The 24,845-nt window shown below is 41.8% G+C and overlaps 1 protein-coding gene across 2 annotated transcripts; it reads right to left on the bottom strand.

Moving 5' to 3' along the window:
• Nucleotides 1–1,043: 1,043 nt before the first annotated feature.
• LOC117939627 (DNA-binding protein SATB2-like) lies at nt 1,044–24,845 on the bottom strand. 2 transcript variants are annotated; one of them, XM_034865095.1, is made up of 12 exons: nt 24,646–24,845; nt 16,244–16,483; nt 13,485–13,670; nt 10,603–10,729; nt 9,464–9,587; nt 8,523–8,625; nt 7,168–7,218; nt 6,354–6,874; nt 6,047–6,259; nt 5,771–5,947; nt 3,681–3,872; nt 1,044–1,915 (listed from the first exon to the last, which is right to left on the bottom strand). In XM_034865095.1, the coding sequence occupies exons 2-12, from the start codon at nt 16,437–16,439 to the stop codon at nt 1,295–1,297; spliced, it is 2,511 nt and encodes an 836-aa protein (XP_034720986.1). In that variant the 5' UTR covers nt 16,440–16,483; nt 24,646–24,845; the 3' UTR covers nt 1,044–1,294. The 2 variants fall into 2 exon arrangements, with proteins under 2 accessions (XP_034720986.1, XP_034720987.1); XM_034865096.1 differs by having other exon boundaries at nt 5,771–5,926.

Below are 24,845 nucleotides of genomic sequence, written 5' to 3'. Positions count from 1 at the left end.
TGGGACGGTAGTGTGGAACTGAGGTTCACATAGAGCTCCGTTGATAAAAGGGCCCTCCTAAAGCATAATTATACATTTAAAAAAAAAAGAATGTAAAGTGAGCTTCAGGTTGGGTGGAGGTGCTCATGTCATTGCCCTGTGACTGCCTGTCTCATGACGTATGCTGCCAATGTCAGTTCAGTGTATTCTTGGTCCCAATATGAACAACAACAGCCAAGAGCTGCCACCTCTGCTCAGACGAAGGTTCTCTGACTGCAGCTACTCAAATTAATATAATGGATTCATCGTATTCATTTATTTCTAATATCTTAACCAGAAAAATGGGAGGATTTTACTCAAAAGCTTAAGAGTGGTGAGTTTGGAAGGTTGGCAGTAAATTCCAACTAAATCGGTTTGGCATGTTATACGCGGGCCATTCCAGCTCTGTTCATTTTACCGTATCCATGGAGAGCCACAGTAGTACTTTAAAGTTAGCTTTCTACTGTGTAAAGCACAACAAAAAGAAGCTAAACACTTCCCTTGCAGTATTTCTCCTTTTTTTGCTGTGAGAACATGTCACATTTAATTACATTTGGACTTCACTGCCAGTTTAACGCCTACAGTGAAACCTCCCCCACCCCATCTTAAGAGCCAAACTATTGAGTGTTGAACACAGATATAATAAACAACGTAAGCTTAAAAAAGGTGGATGAAGAGTCCCAACTTCTCCAATCACTCGGGCAGCTAAATCCATTTCTCCTCATTCAATGTATATAATCTGTATCCATTTGCCATAATACTTGGATACTAAATACACAGCTTCCATGTTGCACTAGTGCACTTAGATGATGATTGTGGATGAAGCTGTGTACTTAATCATACTTTGACAGAACTGTAAAAGAAATGGATTGTGCTGCTGGAGTAGTTTAAAGGACATTTTACAGTCACCTCCATAGCCTACAGAGGTGTTCTGAGATTTGTTTGTTTCATTTTTATTTCAAACCCAACTCAAGGAATTTGTTGTTTTTCAGCATAGTGCAGTGTTGATCTAATGCTGCTTTTTTTTTACGTGCAGCATCAAACCAAAGATACTGGAAGTCTTTGAACGTAGTGGTAGTACCGTCGGATCCCTTTTTAAGTCAAACCTTGCTTAAATAGTTCTTCAGATATTAACGAGCTCTGATCATCAGCTCAGGTAAAGGGCATAAATGTGTGTGTGTGTGTGTGTTTATTCACAGGTCCTCTGTGTGTTGGCGTCACAGTTTGATGGTGTCCTTTGCTTTGAATGTTGTCCTCAGTTCTTGCTTTGCTGCTGTTATCTCTGCTGCTCTGCAGAGGGGGGGCTGTCCAGGCTGCTGTAGGGGGACAGGGAGGAAGTTGCTGGCCCTGAGGCTTTCCCATCATCCCCATCTTCTTTCTCCATCTCCACATCTCTTTCTTCTCCTCTGTCTTCTCCCTTTGTTCTGAACACCTTCGCTGATCCTCTCCCATCCTCGCTCGACTCCTCAGACACAGAGAGGCCCTCGTTGTCCCCTTGACTCTCCCCCGCGCAGCCCCCGTCACTGGGGCTCGAGCTATCCCGGTCGTCCTCCCCGGGGACGGGCTCTCTGACCAGGCTGTGGTGCTTGACGTTGTAGCGCTGGTTCTGGAAGAACTTGACGATTGTGTGCTTGGGTAGATCCAGCTGGGCTGCCAGGGTGTGGATGGCCTCCTGGTCAGGGTAGAGCCCCACATCACCAATGAAGCTCTGCAGGATTCCAAGGGCCTCGAGGGAAATCCGCGTCCGTGAGCGGGCCTTCTTCGGTCCGCCTCCTCCGGGGGTGGGACTCATGCCGCGCTCCTCTGAGCCGTGCAAGACCAGCAACGGGATGGGCTTTGGGTCTTCGTGAATGGGAGATGGAGTGGTCAGAGGGGGCAGAGGCTGTCTGTGGAGGACCTGGAAAGAAAAGAACATGAAGGAATGAAGAGTTTTTGTATGTGTAAAGATGTTACTAAGAGCATTTGAAAGATTACGAATGGGCGTGGAAGTTAGACTTAAGGTCCATTTACTAGCTTTCATCTAAATCTCAGTCTTAATCAGCAGCCGCCCCCCCCCACCATCACTGTCAAACAATCAATTATAATATATCTCACTTTCCCCTGATGGTCTGGAGTTGCTTAATTTGTCGCTAGTCACTTTTAAGTTGGCACGTCAGAGGTTTGGGAAAGTTGTTTTGGGAAACAGGAAATACAGCAAACAGATGCTGAACGTTTTAACATCTGCACATAGCTAAGATCATTTTAAAACCGAGCTCAGAACTATTTTTCTGTATCATTTTAGTAATATTATAAAATGTATTAGTGTAAATATTTCTCGGGTTGGCACTGTGTAACACATTTATTGCTGCTAGGGCTCGGTACAAAAATGCTTTTTAAGCACTCTAAAGTATTGAAAAATGCCTCGCCATTTAACACCTAATAGAATGCCTAAGGAGTAAATCTCATCAGAGTCAGTTAGCCAATGAGCACGCAGCATGCTTCCACCTAGATCTGACGCTTGATTGGCCGTCTAATGTTACACGTCGCAGAGGCAGACAGGAAAAAGTCTGTTATATAGAGAGACGGGGCTCACGTAGTAGGAGCAGAAAAATAAATAAAACATTAGTGATGTAATGTTTAACATTGTAATTTGTGTTTCATAAAATTGAAAAAACTATTGTTTAGTAACCAGTAGAGAAGCCACAGTATTGATATTGAAGATTTTTGAAAGATCCCTAGCCCTGATGGCTGCAGATTCCTTACACTGTAAGGGTTGAAGGAAAAAGTATACATCACATCAATGTGAACATGCCTCATGATGAAACTCCTTCAACTCCTTAGTCACCATAGTGATAAGTGAACCACTTGGCTCCTCTTCCAGTTCTCTTGCAGCTACATTATGGGAAGTGTAGTACAAGGGGAAGTGTCACTGACCAGCTTCCATCACCCGCAGACATGCACGCTAAACTCCCAAATTCATCACACAAACAACCACTACTAGAGCTTGTTAACAGGGTGGGGTGGCCCGCACACTCAAACACAGGAATCCAGCCCCATAAATCTGTGGTCCATCAAAATTAAAGGACCTAAATAAAGATAATGGCAATTCCTTTTTCTCTGCATCAATAATTACAGGGAATGTTCTGAATAATATTGAGGTTAGGGCCAGACTGGAGAGCATTTTGGTTTTGGGGAGAGGGTGGGATGAAGGAGTGTTTAGCAGGAAACGTGTGGGCTGGTCATTTACCACTTCTATTTTCAATAACTTATGGGACACAAATATGACAAAGAGGAGGGCTGGGGAGAGGAGCAGGTGCTGGGAGCGGACGGACGGAGATAGACAGAGGAAACTTTTCAGAAACGGCACATCAAGAAATCACACGCTGGGGTTCACATTTTCTCACTTGTAAAACACTTTGATCCGTGTCTTTCGCTTGCACATGGCTGCAGCGTAGCTGTGAGGGGTGGTGTATTTTCATTTTTTATTTTTAAAAATCAGATTTTCACACAGAATTTGCTCTTTTTTTAATCTTCAAAATAACCACAGATGAATTCCCTGATTGCTTTGAAAGCAATATGACCTACAAATAATTGATTAACTACATCTGACAATGTGGTGGGACAAAAAAAAAAAAAAATTCAGATTACAGATTATATAGATAATAGTTCCTGGCTGTCTGTACCTGCTGGTCCGGGATGTGCAGGACGTTGTGGAGCCGCTCGCTGTGCTGCTGCCTCGACTCTTCTTCGTAGACTTGATCTCTATCGGCCGGCGCCAACGCCAGGAACCTCCTGATGGTGCACAGGTTCTCCCACAGTGTGCGGTTCTCAGGGCTCGGGCTCTCTTTCCACCTGAGCAGCTCACACAGCCAGCCCTGGAGCAGATTTGGGGTTTTATTAATTATGTGATGATTAAATGAAAAATGGCTTTGTTGTTCCGAGCTCTTCTGGATTCTGGTTTTGTTTAAGGAAGCTTTTTTTCTGGCAGATTTTGTTTCTGTGCTTTTGTCCTGTAAGCAGGGACTATTTGAAAAGCTTCTGCTTGACTTGATGCATGCGATTGTTGTTTGTCCGGTGTGTGTTTGGAGCAGACTGCCAGGCTGCGTGTGGTTTCCATCACTGCTGGGCATATGTCACTTTGGTGTGTTTGCTGACAATACGTTCTTCTGAAATCAGCAAAGTTTTGCACATGCTCACATATCTACTCAGCACATGTTTTGGTTCTGTTGATACAGCCTTCCTTTTTTTTAAATATATATTATATATTTGGTTTAAAAAAAGCAAACAGGGTTTAAACATTGATCAGAGTTGTTTTCCAGGATTAATGCTAATCCCTAAAAGGATTTGAGTCGCGAGGAGTCGACTCTTTAAGAGTATATATATAGATTCAAATTCTAAATTTTGTTTGAATAGAACAGACGTTCCCTGAGAGGACAAGAGAAAAAGTCTGAGGGTAGGAATGAGAGTCTGCAAGTGTGTGTGTGTGAAGATTAGATTATCTCTGCTAGGCTGACCCAGGATCTGCCACCAGCTGTTGTTTATGCGCAGCCTTCAGCCTGGAAATTAATGGTAATAATGTGATCATGCCTCCATCATCTTGTCTCCCTTTTCCTCCGTCTTGCATCCTTCTGTTCCTCCTTCTCCACTGTGTTTCCTACCTCATCCCTCGCTCAACTTCAGTCCATTTACTTCTTTTCATTTCGGACGTTTTAGCATCTCTCAGTGTCTCTCATACATCGCTACACACTTGCTCTCAGACCCTGTCTGTCTGTGTAGGTAAAAATAAAAAAAGGAGAAGGCCTTTAAACTGCTTTTTAAAACATAGTCTTCCTCTCTTTGTCTCCTCCTCTCTCTCTCTCCAGTGCAGACTCAACTTTGATCTTGCCGTCCATCGCCCGCATTGTTTAACCGAGGACGGAGACATGATGGCATGCCACAGGGTGTTATCAGATCCCCACACGCCCACACACACACACACACACAATCACCCCTGCTTGTTAACCCTCATCAACTCTTTCAAACATCAACCCAGCTTGAAATCAAACGCTCATTCAGCATGTCAATAAGACCCTGTACAGTGGAACTTTAAAAGCTGTGCATACAACATAATATATAAGAAAAGTAATCTTTAAAAAAACGGTCCAATAGCAAGAAAACAATTTTTTAAAACGTTATTATGCATTCCCCCAGCTAGCCTATGGTCCCCCAGTGGCTAGAAATGGGGATAGGTGTAAACCGAGCCCTGGGTATCCTGCTTCTCCTTTGAGAAAATGAAAGCTCAGATGGGCCGATCAGGAATCTTGCCCCTTATGAGGTACTAAGGGGCAAGGTTACCTCTCCTACCTCCACTTTGCCCACCCAGAGAATTCGGCCCACCCTTGAGAGAGAGACATCATGGCTTTCACACAAGCAAAGTGGCAGTTGTTCAAGGCCATATCCCAAGCCTCCACCTTGCCCCCCCCCCACTCTCCTCCTCAAAAGCTACAGACTCAGAAATGGCTCATACTGTGAAAAGCTCATTGTGGGACTGGCTCTAGTGGCTGGAATTCTGAACCTGACCAAGGCTGAATTTTGGGAAAGAGACTTCAGATCCAGTATTAGGGGACCACTAAGGGCTATATAAAAGAGACTTCAGATCCAGTATTAGGGACCACTAAGGTCTATATAAAAGAGACTTCAGATACAGTATTAGGGGACCACTAAGGTCTATATAAAAGCATCCAGAGAACACCATGTCATGGGACCTTTAAAGAAAATGTTCTTTGGGACTGACCTGACTTTTATTGGCAGCCACTTTGGCGAACAGAGCCTGGGAGACCTTCGCCCTCTTCATCTCCTGCTGGATCTCATCATAGATGCCTGACGAGATGTTCACCAGCGAGTCCAACTTCAACGGCAGCTCAGCAGCAGGCATGATGCACTTTGTCTGCTGCTGAGTAGGACACGGAAACTGAAATGAAACAGCGAGCATGACAAAACAAATCTAATAGTTAGATCACATAAAGTTCTATGGTTCCAGGTGTCAGGTCCTGTGAGTGTGTGCGTGTACCTGTGGGGTTCTGTGTGGGTTGCTGCTGGAGATGTGGTTGGTGGGGAGGTTGTGGTTGGAGTTAGTGCTCCTCTCTCTCTCCTCCTGGTAGATGCGGTCTCGCTCTCCCTCTGGCAGGTTGAGGAAGTTCTGCATGGCCTTCAGGTTGACCAGCAGCGACTGTGAGGCCGAGCGAGGATCTTCCTCCTTACGAAGGATCTCTGACAGCAGTCCCTACACACAGACACACACAGACAAACACAGGGGTGAGTTAACGTAAACGTTCATCATCTCTAGAAAACAGTGACTTCATTTCATTTCAATTGACCTGTGTGCGGTTGAAAGCCACACGGGCGAACACCGCCTGAGAAATGCTGGCCCTCTTCAGCTCGTTCCTGACTTGCTGGTAAATGGCGGAGGAGACTTCGGCCCCTGAGCAGTTGAGGCCGTGCTCTGTAGCGGCCCCGGGGCCCTTGCAGGTCCGTGAGATGGGCGGGTGGTGGAGAAACTGCTGGCTGACTCCCTGTGGGTGCTGGTGTGCGAGCAGGCGGCTGACGGCCAGCTGCTGGTTGATGAGGTGGGCCATGGCCAGCTGCTGACGGACGAGCTGAGGGGACAGGAGCCCGCTGTGGCCCAGCAGAGGTGGACCCTGGGGACGCAGCGGTGCACCGGGGTGGTGCTGGCTGGCGTGCTGAGGCAGACACTGAGGCTGGGTGGCGGTCTGAGAGTCCCCGAGGCTACCCTTGATGGACGGAGCACCAGGGCTGCCTAGGGTGCCCATATGAGTGGGGGAGGGTAAGAGAGAGGGGGGACGCTGGTTGAGGACGCTCAAGTCCAAATCCCTCTCCACTGTGTCCACACACACACACACACACACACACACACACACACACAAGTTTGTGTTGATTACATTTGTCTCCTAACACAAATCTAAATCATGAACCTCTACATGCACTAGACTAAATCTAACTCATCTATTCTGGTGCCATGGTACATGCTCATGCAAATTGGGCCTTTAAAGAAATTGGTAGACTGCAACAGCATTAAAACGTCACTGAAGCCCCAATGGCCACCTCAAGGTGCCTTTTGTCACTAGAAAGTAAATAAAGAATTTAAAAAAATTCAATAAGAGATGAACATACCTTTGATATCTGATTTGTCCTGTGCTGACCACATCTTCTCAATGTATTCACCTGATAGGGGACGGACACACACACGCGGACACACACACACGCGGACACACACACACACAAAATTAGGACTGTGCTGTAGAAATCCTTTCTAATGATCGCTTTACAGCACATGGCGGTCTAATGGTTCAGAGGACCACCTTATAATCACAAAGTTATTATTTTAGGACACTGAAGTCCTACTCTCACTTACTTTCTCCACATAGGATCAAGAGTGTTTCCTCTGTAGCACTGCACTGAACTTTTCTATTCTCCTGGATCTTAAGGGCCTCTCTGCTCGTCTCCACATAAATCTGCTTCTTATTATGCTTCTGCTGGGTTTTGGTTTAGAGTCACATTTTAGGTTATTAAGGGAATAAAAGTTCTGTGAGTGGGTTTGGCAGGGCTTCAGATTTTTACCTTCCCAGCGTGTGTGTGTGTGTGTGAGAGAGAGAGAAAAAGTGTTAGAAGAACTCTTATCCCTGGGTTTTTGGGGAGGAGTGTGTGTGTGTGTGTGTCTGTGTGTTGGGGGTTGCTGCTGTTTTCCATTAGGAGTTAAGAGCATTTAAGTCTTGTCATGTGTATTAAGGGCGACATTAATGCAAACCATGTGTGACAGTTCCTTCCTATTGAGAGCTGTCAGTGACAGACGTCTCAAGCAGCAGATTAGAGACATACAGGCTGACACACACATACAGGGGGTGCACACAAGAATGGGAAACCTTCATCAAAAAGCATCACATTTAAAGCAACTAACATCACGAAAACAAAAGGCTGCCAGGCAGGCGCGTCACATTAAGTGGCGTTGTGATTAGCAGTGAGTGTCAGCTCTGACAGTCTCCACCTTTATGACTTCTCCAAAGCGACATGGGGCAAATAAAGTATAAACAGCTGAACAGTTGGTCATTGAAACTGTGTGAACGTTTTTAACAAGGTGGGAGAATTTAATGAGGACAAGTGCCAATAACAAGGCAAAGATAGACAGACACTTAACAGGGGAGTTACCGAGAACATTAACCATCGAAGAAAGCCAACACCTGTGACAGACTGCAATTACATGCACACAAGGAGCCGGATTACTTTGAAGATTTGTGTTTGCATGCGCCACATTAGTCCGATTGCAGTAGGACAGCACAGAGCTTTTCATCTATGCGTGTATGTGTTTGAATTTTACAGATTTCTGTTACTGTAGTCACCAATTTACTAATTCTTTCACTTTGTGCCATTTCATACGAGGAAAATCAACGTCACTTTGTTTTCTTCATGTGTACACAGCTGCTTCAGGGGTCAGTGTTTGAAAGTAGATGAACGAGAGACGTAAGGGTTACCTTTGATGCGTTTGAACCTCTTGTACCAGCGTCCAAACTCCTGGCATTTAGAGGTGGAGACGTTAATGTAGTAGGAACTGTTCAATATCGCTGAGATCATACTCTGACAGAAAAGGGACGGAGAGAAACGGACAAAAACACAATTACTTAGACAAAAGTAGACATGTAGCAGCAACAACAATCTGCAACACTTGTTCTATCATTGATTACTGTTTTTTGGATGGGACAAACAACACAATTTTTCTTGATTCACGATGAAAAGCCTGTGTGAAGTGTTAGGATTTTTGTTAGAGAAATGAGAAATCTCAAGCAGCTGACTAACTGTCTAATTCTTCATTCAGCCTTCACTCCTTTCCCAGCATGCATTGTGGTCACATCTATTGCGCAGTAGATGCACACAAGCCTACATGTGTAGCTCAACATGGGAAACACTAAGGATTAAAACTCACATGAGTCAGGCTGCAAACACACACCACCCACACACTTCACCTAATCACTAATTACATCATGACTAAGTCCTGTATATAAATCACAAGTCGAAATGACACGCTCTCAAGACTGCAGGGTGTGTGTGAGCAGGGTAATTGAGGTGTGCGTGTTTGCATATTTTCCCATGGGATGGTATCAATACGTGTGTGTGTGTGTGTGTTAGAGAGAGAGAGAGAGATTACACAGTGCACTAAGCGTGTGGTGAGTTGATGATGAAACCACCTTTTGAGAAAATACTTAGCAGCATTTTGGGTGGGTGTGTGTGTGTGAGTGTCTGTGTGTGTGTGTATATATCTCACCCAGATAAACATTTATCTCTGGAAAAATGAATTTAAACTAAAATCTCCTTACTTGTGAGGTCAATTTTTGAAATTATGAATATAGACTTTATTCCACTGAACTGCACACTGAAGACTTTATTTACGGGAACCGTGGTGCAGTTAAGAACTTACCTGGGAGAGAGGACAGTCCTTGGCCAGCGAGCACTGGTTGGTCTCTCTGAGCAGCTCTCTGAGGGCGTTCCTCACTGTGGCGTGGGTCCACTGCTCCGACGGCAGCTCCTCCAGCCGGGCAAAGCTGCACACCAGTCGTTATACACCGAGTTAAACTTTCATTCATTTAAACCAGAGGCTTTAACACTGGTCAACCTGCTGTACTCAGTCAAATACAGTTAATTTATTCAATTGCGCTTATAGTCTCAAACAAAACTATCTCAAGACACTTTACAGATAGAGTAAGTCTAGACCACACTCTAATTTACAAAGACCCAACAATTTCAGTAATTCCCCCAAGAGCAAGCAACTAGTGGGATAGGAGAGAGGAAAAACTCCTTTTAGGCAGACACCTCGGCCCGACCAGGTAGTAGGCGGTGTCTGACGTGTCGGTCGGGGGTGTGATCAACAGTGGCAATAACAGTCACTGGAAAGAAAATGGAACAGTGACTACGAATGGTAGTCGTATAGTTCATGTCATAGCAGGGCACTGCAGGGCGTTACAGGGTGGAGCGTGGCATAGCAGAGCTTCTTTGAAATTTAAAGAAGCAGTAAGTGATGTCTGTTATCAGTCACTTAGAAGTCTTTAGTCCCTGTTCAGAGCTTTTCATCTTGAAAAAGTTTTTTTTCAAAGTTTTTTGTCTTTTACTGTGTAAATATAGATTCTGTTACTGATCCTTTACTGTTGTGTCTGCCAGTTACCAAACTGACAATACACCAAGCTGAACTTGCTGCATCAGACTTTACGTCAGAATTGACACAGTTACACAGCTTACACTTTAAACTAACGTATTTATTTTTTTAAACCACAACTGGATTATGCTGCTTGGTGGACCGGTAAAGATTTGTTGTTAAAACTATACCAATGCTAAACCAAACCCAATGCGCGGGAGCTTTTTCAAGCCTTGTCTAGTCTACATTGAGATAGTTATTCCAGATGAGATAAAAAGGGATACTTAACCATTTTGGGTGACTTTCTTTGTGCGACAATAGTCAAAAATGAATGATGTATAAAATCAGTACAAAGCAGCAACTAGGAAATTGACTCCCACATGATTTGAACCTAATGCGTGTATGATAAGCATGTTACCCATGCTGACCTGTGCAGTATGATCCGCAGTGTAACCATGTGGTAAACGTCCAGCAGCATGTCCGCCACTGTTGCCTCTGGAGCGTCCGTTAGGTAGTGGATGGGCATCGGCTTCCAACGGCCCACTTTAATGATGCCTGCACACAGAACACAAACAAATGGAGGACAACGAATACAGAAATAAAGCACGTGTTCATTGGCAGTTTAAAAGTCTCGATTTAAAATAAGAATATTCCATTGGGCTGATAGACATCTAGCCTCCGTGTATTTGCGTTTTTCTTATTGACGTAAACCAAACCGCTGGTGTTGTGTTGTGTTGTGTGTGTTGGGGAGCAGAGTTGAACAGATGACCCGCTTAGTCTTCGAGCATCATCCTGGGTTCAACATTCCCCTGGCTTTCTAACAACTGACTGGAAGTGCAAATCTAAACAGGCCTAATCGCGTTAAGATCTTCTAAATCAAACACAGACCCTGCCTGGCCTTAGCCTGGCAGTAGAGAGTGTGTGTGTGTGTGTGTGTGTGTCTCTTCATTGCATGACAATGGTGGTGATGGGGGCAAAAGAACAAAGGCTGTTCTCTCGGGACTCCACAGTTGATTAATCAGAGGAGAAATGTAAAATCAGCTCAACATTAAAGACTGAAGCACGCTGTGAATGAGATGTTGATATACTGAATAAACACTGAGGTCATTGTTCTCCTGTCTTACAGAACAATATTTCCTCTCATAACTGGCAGATATTATGTGTTCTGCCGCTGACTTTGCTTTAGAAATGATTAATACTTTGACATGTCATCAACCGGTTACTGATATGAGTTTACAGATCTACTTTTACATTTTTTAAACTCGTCCTGACCTCAGATATATTAGATTACAGGACTCAAAAATGATGTCAATGCAGATTAAATCTCATTTTACCCACCAACCACCACTCCTATCTAGAAACCAATCGATATAGTGGATATTACCTATGGATTTATACTCAAAGACATATCAGTATCTCCATACATGTTGGTCAAAGTAACAATATTTTGCAGTACAAAAATGCTAATATTACCCAAATATAGAAATGGTGCAGAAATGTATTAAATAAAATGTATTGACACAAAAATAAATGTAAAAACACTGTGCCTCAGCATTGGAGCAAACTGCCCATGTCAGAGAAAGTAATGACTGAAACTAATAATTAACTTCACAGGCTGTGTGTATTTGAAACATGTTCAAAATAATTTGGTTCAGAAAAAGAGAGAGAGATAGTTTCTTAAAATAATCTTTGGGTTGTTTCTGGGAACGTCTCGTGGTGTGCGAGCCTAAAAATACGGTAAATGGTTATTTGTAATTGAGTAATATCAGTGAACGCTTCCCAAAACATCGCCTGAAGTTAAAATTAGGGATTTTTTTTTTTTGCTCAGCAATTCATCTAATCCCATGTTAAATCCAGAACAGTAAACCCTAAACAAGACATAGCTGGTTTTTAATTAGCCATAATGTTTAAGTTAATTAGAGAAAACCCCCTGCCTGTGCCAGTTAAGAGTTTAAAAATACTTGTCCAGCCAAAGTTATGCAAGATGCAATTCAATGGCAGAAGAAAATAGAAGAGACTCTGTATAATTTTGGTTGTGACCACACTGGGGAAAATATGCATGACTCCAGCCAAAAATTATTTATTTGAAAAGAAAAGGCTGATTTCTCAGAACAAAACCTAGCCATTTGGTAGAGGCGAGGGGGGGTCGCAGGGCGTTGGCCACTTGGTTAGAGTGCCCTGTGTTTACGGGACACACCAGGAATCTCAAACTGCGCTCTGTGTGTGTGTGTGTGTGTGTGTGTGTGTATGTGTGGGGGGGGTTGTTGTTTCATCGTTGACTGGATGTTGTCTGCCGTCTTGTTTTGATCTGGAGTGATGATTGGTGTGGCACAAACACAGACTTGGCGTTTGTTTAACCTTCATGCGGCCAGGTGAGTGAAGTGCATCCCATCAGGAGATAAGTGTTAGAGCAAGCAGACAGATTTATCTTTGAAATACCTTCTCGGTAAATACTTTTTCTGTGAGCGTCCAAACATTTCGGTACTCTGTACCCGCTCTTGTACTCATATGGCCAACCCCACCCATCTGGAAACCACTTATACGCTATTAAACAACTGCTGGAAATAATTAATTTCTCATCAATTACCAAAGAAAGACTGAAGCATGAGATGTTTCCCATTAGCAATGTAATATTGGAAAGTTTTAGAATTCCTGCGTTTCCCCAGATGTGATGTACAGAGGCTTCAAGTTTGTCAACAACTGAGATTATTATTATTTTTCTTTCATGTCTAGTTTTATGAAACTGTGCCCCGCACAAAAACAGCGATGCAACATAACTGAAGCTCAGATTTGGGTTCACTGCTCGCCCTGATCTTGGTGCCAGGAAACAGACATTTTGTCAAAGTTGAGGACGCCAGGGTGGAGCTAAGAAGGAAGTGGGAAACACCCTGGCTGTCAATCAAGCAATGTGCCTTTTAACACGTCCTTTATATCTTCTTATGGGAGCATAGATAACAATTTAAAACAAAGTTGCCATTAGCAGACTTTTTTGGGGGGGAATGAAAGTTAATGATTTGACATTCTCAGAAAAAGATTTTGCAATTTTCTTGAAATTCAAGAAGAGGAAGGGAGCCAAAAACACCACACCAACAAAATGACATCATTGGACAAACATGTTCACTAGCCGTTTTACGTTTTCAAAATGCACAGTTGTCATATTTGAATTGACGGACAGGGTTGGGTTTTGACTGCTATTCATTGCCTCGTGCTATCATTTCCAAATAGGATTTTCTTTTAATACTAGTCCATGTCAGTATGAGCACAGCCCATTCTTCTGCTATAGTATGGCTTACCATACTATATAACTTACCACTTGCCTGTACAGCTGAGCTGTGGGAGTATCCCAGAGCGACCAGTGCCGTCTCCACCAGCTGCGTGAAGAGGACATCCTTATGAACCAACACGAACTCAGCGTGACGGTCGCCGTGCCCCTCACAGTCACCAGCTCCGCCCACGTCGGCATGCTCCACCACACAGTAGACTGGGATCATCAAACCTGGCAGACAGACAGAGAGACTGTCAGAGGAAAGGTTTGGACAGGCCATGTGTGTGTGTGGGTGTGTGTGTGTATGTGTAGTCGGTTTTCTTTCCAGAAAGTGAAGGTGGCTTAAGTGTTTTACCATGATGCATATTCACCATACATATGTCTAAATTCAACATGACATCTGGAAACGGTACACACAGATAGCTGTATTTACAGCAGTACACGAAAGCTGCATCATCATGGTCTATGAGTCGGACAGTCAAAGTAGTAAAACCTTAGCAGAGGTTTCACATATAAAATTACAGTTCATGAAATCTGCAAATTTGAAATCCAACAATCTGTAAATTGTTCATATGAAGTGGGGAAAACACAGTTATTCCATCCATGGCCTTTCTATGCCATGGCGGGGGCCTGCAGGTTAGAAACTAGCCTTGAGATTGGAAAGCTCCCCATTTAAATCTCTGAATCAGTTTGGAAAGTGTGGCAGGATTCTTTTACTCATTTTTCTGTTACCATGCTCATGAGCAAGGCACAGAATAACTACAGAGCAACTATACCGTTTTGCAATGAATAAATATGTCCGCCTCTACATTTTCCCTCTGTGAATTTGTATTACAATCTGTCTGGGAGGAACTTTTTTGGGGGGGGATTTTTCAGCTTCTTTTTGTCATCCATGTTTCAGCGTTTCAAACATGATCTGTGGGAAAGGGATTTCTACAAATACTAAAGATGACAGCAACAGTTCAACAAATGTCAGCCTGCTGTGTGACGTAACGCGTTAGTGTTTGCAGCAGTGTAGCTGCGTGGGGGTCTCAGGGGAGGACTGGTTAAACTGGGCAGCTGCCAGTGTGAATGTAAGTCTTTATTTAAGGCTTTATTTGTGTTTGGCCCACACATTAAGCCCCACAATGAATAAGTCTCGTTTCCAGAAAAGCCCTCAGAGCCTTGCTGGAGACAATGCCTATATTATTTAGCGCTCAAGAGCGATGCTATAACTCCAGCGGTGGATCTGATTCCAGTGCGTTGGTCTAGACTAGTTACTGGGCAAGTCCAGAGAGCTCCTCCTGGAATCATTCACACCCATCCAGTCCACTGATCTGTCCCGCAGGAACTGCTAATTAACGAGCTATCAATCCTCCTCCAAATGAGGCAGAGACACATCAGCCGGAGCCAAACCAAGGCAGCATCAGGCACGCTATTGACCAATAAGCCAACCACTCAGTGGAAGGGTGGAGGGAAGCAACCGATTATGTGTGTGTGTGTGTGTGTGTGGCCAACCAACCCACAGACAGTAGACAGCGACATCATCCACATGGATGGTAGACTTCATTCTTGGTGCCTTGTGCCAAAACTTCAGCATCAATACAATTACTGATCTTTATTCTAACATTTTAGCGAGCCCCCAGCTAGCAAAAGAAGGCCAAAGCCCATTGGCCGTCAGAGGCATTCGCAGCGCTGGGCTCATTTGCGCATGCAAAAAGTGACAAAGTTGTGTTTGAAAGAGAAGTTCAAATCCTGCTGACACTTGGGTTGATCCAGACACATCTTCTCAAAAGTATGGATAACGTTATTGGCCTTCTATCATTCTACAATTGTAATTGCACGCCGAGTCTAACAGGATAAACTCAGGAGGAAGGTTAAGGCAATGAGGGTGGCCAGGATAGCCCAGTTGGTAGAGAGGTAGCACATGTTCAAGTTCACTCTCAACGCAGCGGCCGTGGGTTCGACTCTGACCTGTGGCCCCTTTGGTGCATGTCATTCCCCCTCTCAATGTTGCATGTCCTCACTTTTCTCTTCCCAACAACAGTTTCAACAATCAAATTGTACAAGTCCCAATCAAGCCAAAAAAACAAACATTTTGTGCCTCTGGCTTCTTAAAAAGAAGGATTTTCCTTGATTGCAGTATCTTTGGATTTTTTCAAAGACAACCCCAGAAATGTAAAGACTCACCTTGGGCTCTGGGAAATTGTGATGGGTACATTTTCAAACAGGAAAGATACAAATAAATGAACAGCAGATTGAAAGAGGCCTCTGTGATAAAGTGGGAAAGGAACAAAGAGGAGTATTATTGAGTATATTGTGTCAGCGTGGACAGACATCTGAGGAACGATTCCAACATCTAACTTAATCCAGGCCTTAAAGCGTGGAGGTTCCTCTCCCCCACTAGTGGTACCTACATTCTGCCTGTATCTCTGCTATATCAATCAAATCAAAGCCAGTGTGGTTTTGAAGAGTGCAGGTCAACACTTCTATTATTGCTACAATTCAAAATGTTGCCAATAGACCTGAATTTGTATACTTCCTTATGTGAAGTGATGTTTTGTGTTTTAACAAGAAGTATAGCACTTGTTTTATCTTATAGTTGAATAACTACTTCTTTTGGACTTATTCCTGGGAGGGAGTTACTTTAAGCAAGTGTAATGTGAATGCATTGTTTTAGGTGCTGAAGGTTTTTATTTTTAAATTTATTTCCATGCATGAATCTGCTATCTACGCACCGTTGTGTGTTTCAGGAGCTTCAGTCCGAATACATGACTGTACACTTGTATTTAAGCAAGCATGTGCGATCTGTGTTAATGCTGCACCTCCTAGTCGCCTCAGCGGCGTGCCGCTGTGTCTGGTCCGCGGAGCTGCCGGGCTGCCGTTGACCTCCAGGAGGCCCAACTTGCACGGCGGGGGGCCACTGGAGGCAGGGCTTTCCCCTCCTCTCTCCTCTGGACTGGTGCTGTCCCGAAGACTGGGGCTCTCCGTTCCCCCGCCTGCACCGCCACGCTGCTCCATCACCCGGAAAACTCCAGGAGGAGCACCCGGCACGGAGTGTGAAGCTGGGAGGAAAAACAAGGACTTGGTTCAGTGCTCAAGAAGAATTACAGTCAGGTCGCACGAAGCATAGGACACGCTTTTTGGCATGAACGCAAGCAAAAAAAAACAAATTAAAGCCTCTACATATTCATAAAGCCTTGGCTTCAAGCCACATAATTTAGTATCCGTTAGGTTTTTGATGTCAGATCCTAACTGGAGTATGTGATTGTTTGACTAAGCTTACATCAAAGAAAACTGTGACTTCACTGACCATGATCCCATTGAGTTTGAGAGGGGTAAGGAGGATGAGTTATGCAGTTATTATACAGTACCAGCGACTCTTTCCCAACTCTGATAAAACAAAAACAAGCTGAAATGGCCTTCCTACACCTACACACTGGATATCAAGTACATCATCTTTTATACATGTTTACAGTGAAAAGCCATTATTACGGACTGCTTCATCAACAACTGGTCGCTTTGTTCAATTCCTCCCCGGCTGATTCGCCAAACACACTTCTTTGTTATTCCCATTGAAGAGAGGCAGGGACGACCACAACAGACAGCGAGTCAGAGGCATCTGGGACCAATCACAGGTCAACAAGTGGCGTTCACTCAGACTAAATACAGACAAGTATATTATTCTCTGTTTACACACATCGGAGTAAATGATACGTTACAATGACAGCCGTGAGGGAGTGTAAGGAACACGGTGACAATGCACTCTGTGTTCTGTAGGTAAGAACTAACCTAATGTAAAAAATATACCATTTTCCTGGCAACAAACTTGATGATACAAGTGGTATTAACAGTTACCATGTACTGTATGTTAAATCATAAATGTAGTCTCTATTGTATGTTTTATACAGAGCCATTTGACTTTAGTAATGTGCTGATCTATGTGGATTCAATATACACAGTACAGAAACAATGAGCTCGCACGATGACTTAAAGTGAGTAGACTAGCTTAAAGTACAATGGATATGGTTTAAGCTTTGACTTTGTACAAAAGGAAAGGACAGAGTACATCATTAATACAGGTCACAGTAGTAATATTCCATGGCTCTTCAGAATACCAGATGACAAGACACAGCAGGACAGGACTGGACTCAGTCAGCAGAGACTACAGGAAGTCATTGGGGACTTAGGTTTTTGTACGGCTTAAACAACATATCATTTGTTAGATAATTAGTCCTATATGTGCTGGTTGGTGGATTATTTTGTGTCCCACTGGCAGACACAGCCAGGCTATTTGTTTCCCCTGTTTCCAGTGTCTATGCTAAGCTAAGCAGTGAAAAGGGCTATTTCCCCAAGATGTCAAACTACTCCTCTAAACGCTGACATCGTCACATGAGATCACGACAGATCCAAACATTTATAGGTGCTTTAACTGTAAATGACTGTCATTTGAAACACAGCACTCATATACTGTTATCTGCTGAGGCTTGTCAACCAGATGTGTATGCATTAAACATTTCAAAACTGAAATGTTTACATCTCAGGTCTCCATGTGGTTTCTAAACTTTAAAAAGGTTTCTATGCACTGGTTTATTGACAGAAAACATGCAGAAGTCAGTAAAGCCTCAAAATATATATATTTAAACAGGATACCAAAAACCTGCAGCATCATACATGGCTAAATAAACTGCACAGCATGGCTGCTCTTTCTGCTTTGTGTTTTTCCTTATGCTGTGTGGTTTCCACTGGTAGGACCTGTTAAGCCAGCAGAAACACATAAATCTGAACCAAAAAGAGACACATGATTATAATAAAGCACACATGAAAATAAAAACCATCCAACACAAACAAGACAAAAAAAAAATGAAATCACAGCATAGAGCGGCGCGCACCTTGTGTGAGAGAGAGAGAGAGAGAGAGAGAGAGAGAGAGAGAGAGAGAGAGAGAGAGAGAGAGAACATGCATTTCAGAATGTGCATTCACACTCATATTTGTTAAGAGCAACTTTTATAGTGTTGATATCGGTCACAAAGATGGTGTGCTACATAGTATGCATGGATATTGGAACGCAGGGACAGTCCCTGTGGGTCCTCTACCCTGTAGCCTAACTTCTCCTTTTTAGCCGTCCCAAGTGGAGCAACAAGGAGAAAGATTCCTTACACCATGGACGAGATACTTCAGATGTGGGGTACCTGGGTGGCTCGCCTATTGGAGCGTGATCCCCATGTGCAGAGGCTCAGTCCTTGTTGGACGCGGGTCCACATCTATCTATCTATCTATCTATCTATAAATAAGACACTTCATATGTGATTGTGTCCTGGGAAACGTTAACCGAGCAGGAACCCCGGGAACCCCAGCCATGAATTAAACCATGAGTTGAGCGCTAGGCTACGGTTCACTGCGCCAGTATTGTTGTAGGTAAGACTTTACCTATATCCTGACAATCAAATTCAAAACATCCCTTTACAAAACAGACACGTGACAGCCACTATGTATTTCTACAATATAATATTTATATAAAAAGCGGGGTTTTATTTCTAAAAGACCACCATGTCAGTACTGCTGCTGGTCTCTGTCCCTCTGGGTGCAGCTGTCCCTCCCACACTGCCTTTGCTGATTCACCCATTAATCCTTTTGATCATACAACAGATTTAATGACTGCTGAGCATTCTTCAGGCCACCAAAACCGAAAAAATTGAAAAAAAGAATCCATTTCCCCATGGTGGGACTCATTTTCACTCCATGGACAAAAAACAAATAAATGCGCCATCAGTCATGTTCTCAAATCAACCCACACCAAACAATGACTATGAAACTATGCAATTATTTGTATAACTGAGCTCAACAAAAGATCTAGCCTAGTTTAGACCATAGACTATACAAAACTGGGTCTCTCTCTCTCTCTCTCTCTCTCTCTCTCTCGCTCACTCTCCAACCGGTTTAAGTCATTATTAAGGTGACATCAAATGTGGAGTAAAAAATAAAAAAGACGATTGTGGTGAAATCAGGCATGTGTACAAGCAGTAGGCCCACATACAGTAATAGAACATGGTGTGTTTGTCTCTCTATGGCAGCACACTGGATCTGAGCTTGCTCACTTTCAGCCATAAAGATATTTATAGGACTTTTAGTTTCTCAACATACGCACAGTACAGCATGACAATGATCCTAAACATATAGCCATGGAAGGCCAGGAGGTAAGGGCCAAACGGTGGATCATTCTGAAAAAGGATGTGAAGATGGCTGCATCACCTGAGAGGATATCAAGTTAGTGCTGTTGAATAAAAAGAGTTTATCACAAATGTAAATCAACATGTAAATCAGTGTAATATTTTCCAGTTTCATTTTAGGTCAAAATTCAATAATTTAGTATTAAATATGTTTTCTACAGTACATGATATAGGTGAGCTCCTGTGTTTGTCCTCTTAACGTCACTCACCACCACTTGTAGTCACTTTATCCAATGGTAAATTATTTAAACTGTCTGCCTAGCAAATTTACCATTGGACAGTCAGAAAAAGCCACAATGCATTTTGGGGCAGTTGAGTATATCCAGTAAGCTCACGTCTGATACTCAGAAATTCTAACTAGTGTAGTATGCATTCGCATATTTCTCACATACACAAAATCCTCATTTTACTGTATGCAGCTGGAACGCACCACATAGTAAATTGTACGTCCTAATTAGTATCAATAGGATGTTTGTTAGTATGTGATTTCCAACCGACCCAGTGGCTGAGTTCCAAATCTCATACTTTTTCTTTTTACTTTTAGGATAGACAGCAGCTGCCCATACAAAGTACATACTGTTGCAAGCAATTTGCATACAATTGGGACTTCATAACATTGCTCCTTGAACTTTGACCGTCTTGCTCATTGCGCACAAAGGATTGTGGGTCAGAATAGCCATAAAAGCACATACTGGAAAATGTGACCGGATGCAGTAGGACATCCTGGTATTTTTTGGCGTACTAAATAGTATAATAGCAAGGGTATTTGGAACTCATGGAAGGGAATTCACTCATTATTAATGTAGTCATTTACACCTGTGCTTTCCTTACTGTGACAAGACCTATGTTAGAAAGTCCTACTGTATGCAGCCACACATAAAAAATGATGGCTCCTATAGAATCTGGTCCCCTAGAATTCTATCCATCTGCAAGAAGGTATGACACTGAAATGATGGTTTCATTTGAAATCATATGTGCTCAAGTACAGAGAAAAACATTAAAAGCACGTCATTGCTCTCATTCTGTACATGTTTATTTGGAGAGGCTGCAGGTTTTAATTTATAAAGTGAACCTGCTCTTGGTCACAGTACTACAACTACAATTTTGCCATTCATTTTTTTTAACCTATCATCATATCTGTATGGCTGAGATCCATTAAGCTACAGTAGTGAATCAAGGCAAGTCTGTACAGAATACACATATTTTTACATACACCTTTGTAAATGTTTTGAGGCTCTTGTGTAATAAAAGGGCTAAATAAATGCACCTGAGCACACTGTGTGGCTAACTTTTTTTTTTTTTAGTGAATTAATTTATAATTTTCTAGTTTGTTCTCTTGCTTTTATTCCTTAAACACTGTATTTCTTTGACTTCATACTTGGACCTTTGCCTTCATTTGAGCATTATGAATCAGAGTTAAGATTAAACATTTGTTTTCATGCCGTACAGTAAATAGTTATTTACTAGGCTACTATAAATACTTCTAATATCATCAGTAGAGTTTTAAAAAAAAAGGCCTCGTTATGCTTTAAAAGTGTCTTTCACTCACTTGTTCACACACACATGAAACCACTTCAAGTGACACATTCAGACGGTGTACAGCCAAGAGACCACACACTCCCAACACACACTTTACTAGCACACATGGAGGCCAAATGTACAGTCACACTCAGTAGCCTCCGACTGACAAATCACATAGAAACACATAGAAAACCTCAGCTTGCTGCAAAATGCTGGATTCATTTAGGCAGGGTCTAATTTAAGGGGTCTCCTGAGTGTCTTTTAGAGAGCTTCAAGGGCCTTTAACGGCATTTAAAGGTGTTCACTGTAATTCAATCAACTGTGAATTCTCCAAGTAGGGATACTAAACTGGAGTCTGATGACACCGTAAGAGCCCTTGAGAGGGTTCACAAGGTCCTTGAGGCAGGTTACAGTTACAATAGGACCAGCTGAGTTTTACTAGAGTTTAATTGGGGTCTGGTGACAAGTCATAAAAAGCATGTGAAAAGACAGCAAGAGGTCAAAATCTCTGGGTCCTTGTTTTGTTTGTGCTGTGCACAGAAATCCGCTTTGTAAGTGTTTTATGAGGAGGAAATATCATTCATCACATTTGATAGATCTCAAAGACACAAGCAATGAGTTCTACTGTGTAACACTAGACGTAAACGGAACTTTTGTTTACAAGAAAACTCCACAAGGCACCTTTAAAGCCGCTGAAACAGCCTCCCAGTGAGCTCTTCCTACAGTCAAATTCCACATACTTGTGCTAAACTGCTTCAATTTGTAGTTGATTAACTCGTAACCAGTGAATAGGCTACGTATATACTTACTGCATATCATAGCGATGCAATAAAAGCATATTTTATAGCAGAAGCGGAGGAAAACTTTGCTCACAATACAGTCACCAGATCCTACTCGGGCTCTCAGATCATGCAGGTACATTAAAACCAGCACAATAACAATCAATTATTCACCTGACCATAAACCTAATTCCTCATGTAAAACCCTGGGGAAAGAGACAAAAAAACACCACACATCTGTATTTGGATCAAATGACAACAACATCATCAAAACTAATGTTTAGTTTAGTTTTATCGCAATTAATACGAGTTGAAAATTACATTTAGGTTTTACATTAGACCACCCACATACCTGAATGTGTATATAGAACAAATATAAATTCCCATTGTATATTGTATCAGGGACCTATCTTAAAAAAAAAAAGTTATTTATTAGAGTCTTTATTTTGAGACTTTGCTTTTTGTTTTTACTGCTTGTATTAAGTGAAATATATACATTTTAGTAGGCTATATATGAGACTGGGGGAATAATTAATTGTCATTTTCATCAACATGTTTTTAATTTGCTTGCAAGAGACCAGCATTAACATAAATAAATATAGCACATTCTTCCATAAGGCCTATAATATCATATTAGGAAATCACATAACATTAATAGGTCAGTTTCTGTTTCTGAAATGTGCATTTTTTTATTACCTTACCGGCTCTGTGAGGTAACAACTTGTTTCAGCGATAAGGTCCCTACTTGGTTTAATGCGTCTACGAATTCCGTTCAAAAACCCACTTAAAAAAATGTGTTCTTTATTTTTTACTCATTACTAGCAAATAAACACCTATTGTTGTTACTTACTAAATCTCTAGGACATACTGATAAATTCGGCATGCATGTCAAATGATGACTTACTTTATTGTTGTTGGGTCTCAACTTTTAGAACTGTTAGGCTACTTGACTGTCGCGGCCCCGGCAGCATTAACGGTACGGATATATTAGCAGCTAGCTTCTCACCTGACGTGTCACAGCAGGCAAACGCAGCTGCAGCTAATACAATTAAGCTAATAATGGCACCGTTTGATTCAGGTGTGCCAAATGAACCGCTATTGACTAATGTATGTCAATGAGCACTTACAAAACAACAGCGCTGACAAAACAGTCTCTTATTGTTAATGCTCCATAGCACATTAGACGTTTTAGCTAGCTTATGTTAGGCTATACTGCTAATTGTTAATTCCATTAGCGACAGCTGTGTAAAGGGGCAGATAAACTATAGGATATTTATATAATTGATAAGTGGTCGCTTGCCAAATGAACAAAATGTCGTTTTAAAGAATTCACACTTCCAAAGAACTTTAAATTGAGATTGGCTAGTGGTGTTGAGTGAGGAAAACACACTAAAAGGATTGGAACCAACTTCCCAACTTTAAAATGTTTTTCTATAATTTACAGTCTATGTATTAGCATTAGGAAGTGTCTTTATGTGTTAATAGCAGTTTTTTAATTGAAATAAAAATGTTAGTGATAGGATATCATTTAAATTGATGGTAAAAATATATTTCCCTCAACTCCAGTTAAGACAATAAATAGTGTTTTTTTTTTTTTTCTACATCCTAGGCTACATACAGTAACATTTTGAGTCATTTCTCTATATACCAGTTAGCAAACTCAACATGTTCCATTTTCCTCACAATGTGAAACTTGACAACATGCCATTTCTATTGCAACATGCCAAAGCTGTAAAAAAAAAAACATGTGGCTGATGTTTTCAAGTTAAAATGAAGCTTCCACCACACAAGGAAAGCATGTCATGGTATATTGTAGGCATATATATATATGCCTACAATATGTATATGCCTATATATATATATATATATATATATATATATATATATATATATATATATATATATATATATATATATATATATATATATATATATATATATATACGTATGTGTGTGTGTGTGTGTGTGTGTGCTCCAACGTGTTTTTAAGTTATTTGAAAACCACATAGAAAATCTTTTAGTAAAGCAAAACAAGACACTTTAAAAGTTGCAATGGCAGTGCTTGAGGAAGAATCACTCCACAATTAGAGAAATTCTATTTTATAAGAATAAAAGGCTATTAGCTATTTCACTCTGATAACAAGTTATGAAAATATAATAATCCTTAAGTTGATCAAATAAAAAATGAAGTAATTCAAAGCATCTCATGTCTAATAAAGAGAAAACTTTAATGCTCACCTTTCAATGTATCTGTGCTATATATTGGATAATGCAACAACTTGTGATTATTTTCACCATTATTAGCACACATTAAAGTCATGGTGACATCTCACTAAAAGTGACAGCTCTGTCTTTGTGGTAAAACTATGAAAATCTATTTTTTGTCAAATAATGACAAAAGAAAGTTTTTAATGGTCAGCGTCACATATGGTTATATAAAAGGGAGGACTGAGTTGTAATAAAACCAACTACCTCCATAAGATCCACTGTTACTTGTACATGTGGTGTTAAAGCATTACATTTAGTTACATACAGATGTGCATTTTGACATGACATATTAGTCTCACGTTGCATATGTAATGTCCCATACAACTTATATTACTTTATGTCAGGCGTGTTTGCATCATCAACTATTTTCTCTGCAGTTTTGAAACAGTTGTTACAGTGCGAAGAACTTTTTAGTAAATGCTCACTCACTTTTTAAGAAGTCACTGTGCTTGCTGGGGAATAAACTCCATCCATTGGTGTAGACGAGAGAATCCAGCCTGAGACAGTAGGAATTTCCCAACGTTTCCCTTTGTGTCACAAACAGCACACCGGCATAACGGGCAATGGCGATATAAAGACAAGGAGGGATGAGGACGGACTGCTGCTGCCTGCTGAGTAAAGAGCAGTAA

This window comes from Etheostoma cragini, chromosome 24 (genome assembly GCF_013103735.1).
Source record: "Etheostoma cragini isolate CJK2018 chromosome 24, CSU_Ecrag_1.0, whole genome shotgun sequence".
NCBI lineage: Eukaryota > Metazoa > Chordata > Actinopteri > Perciformes > Percidae > Etheostoma > Etheostoma cragini.
This window is presented reverse-complemented; position numbering and strand designations above follow the sequence as displayed.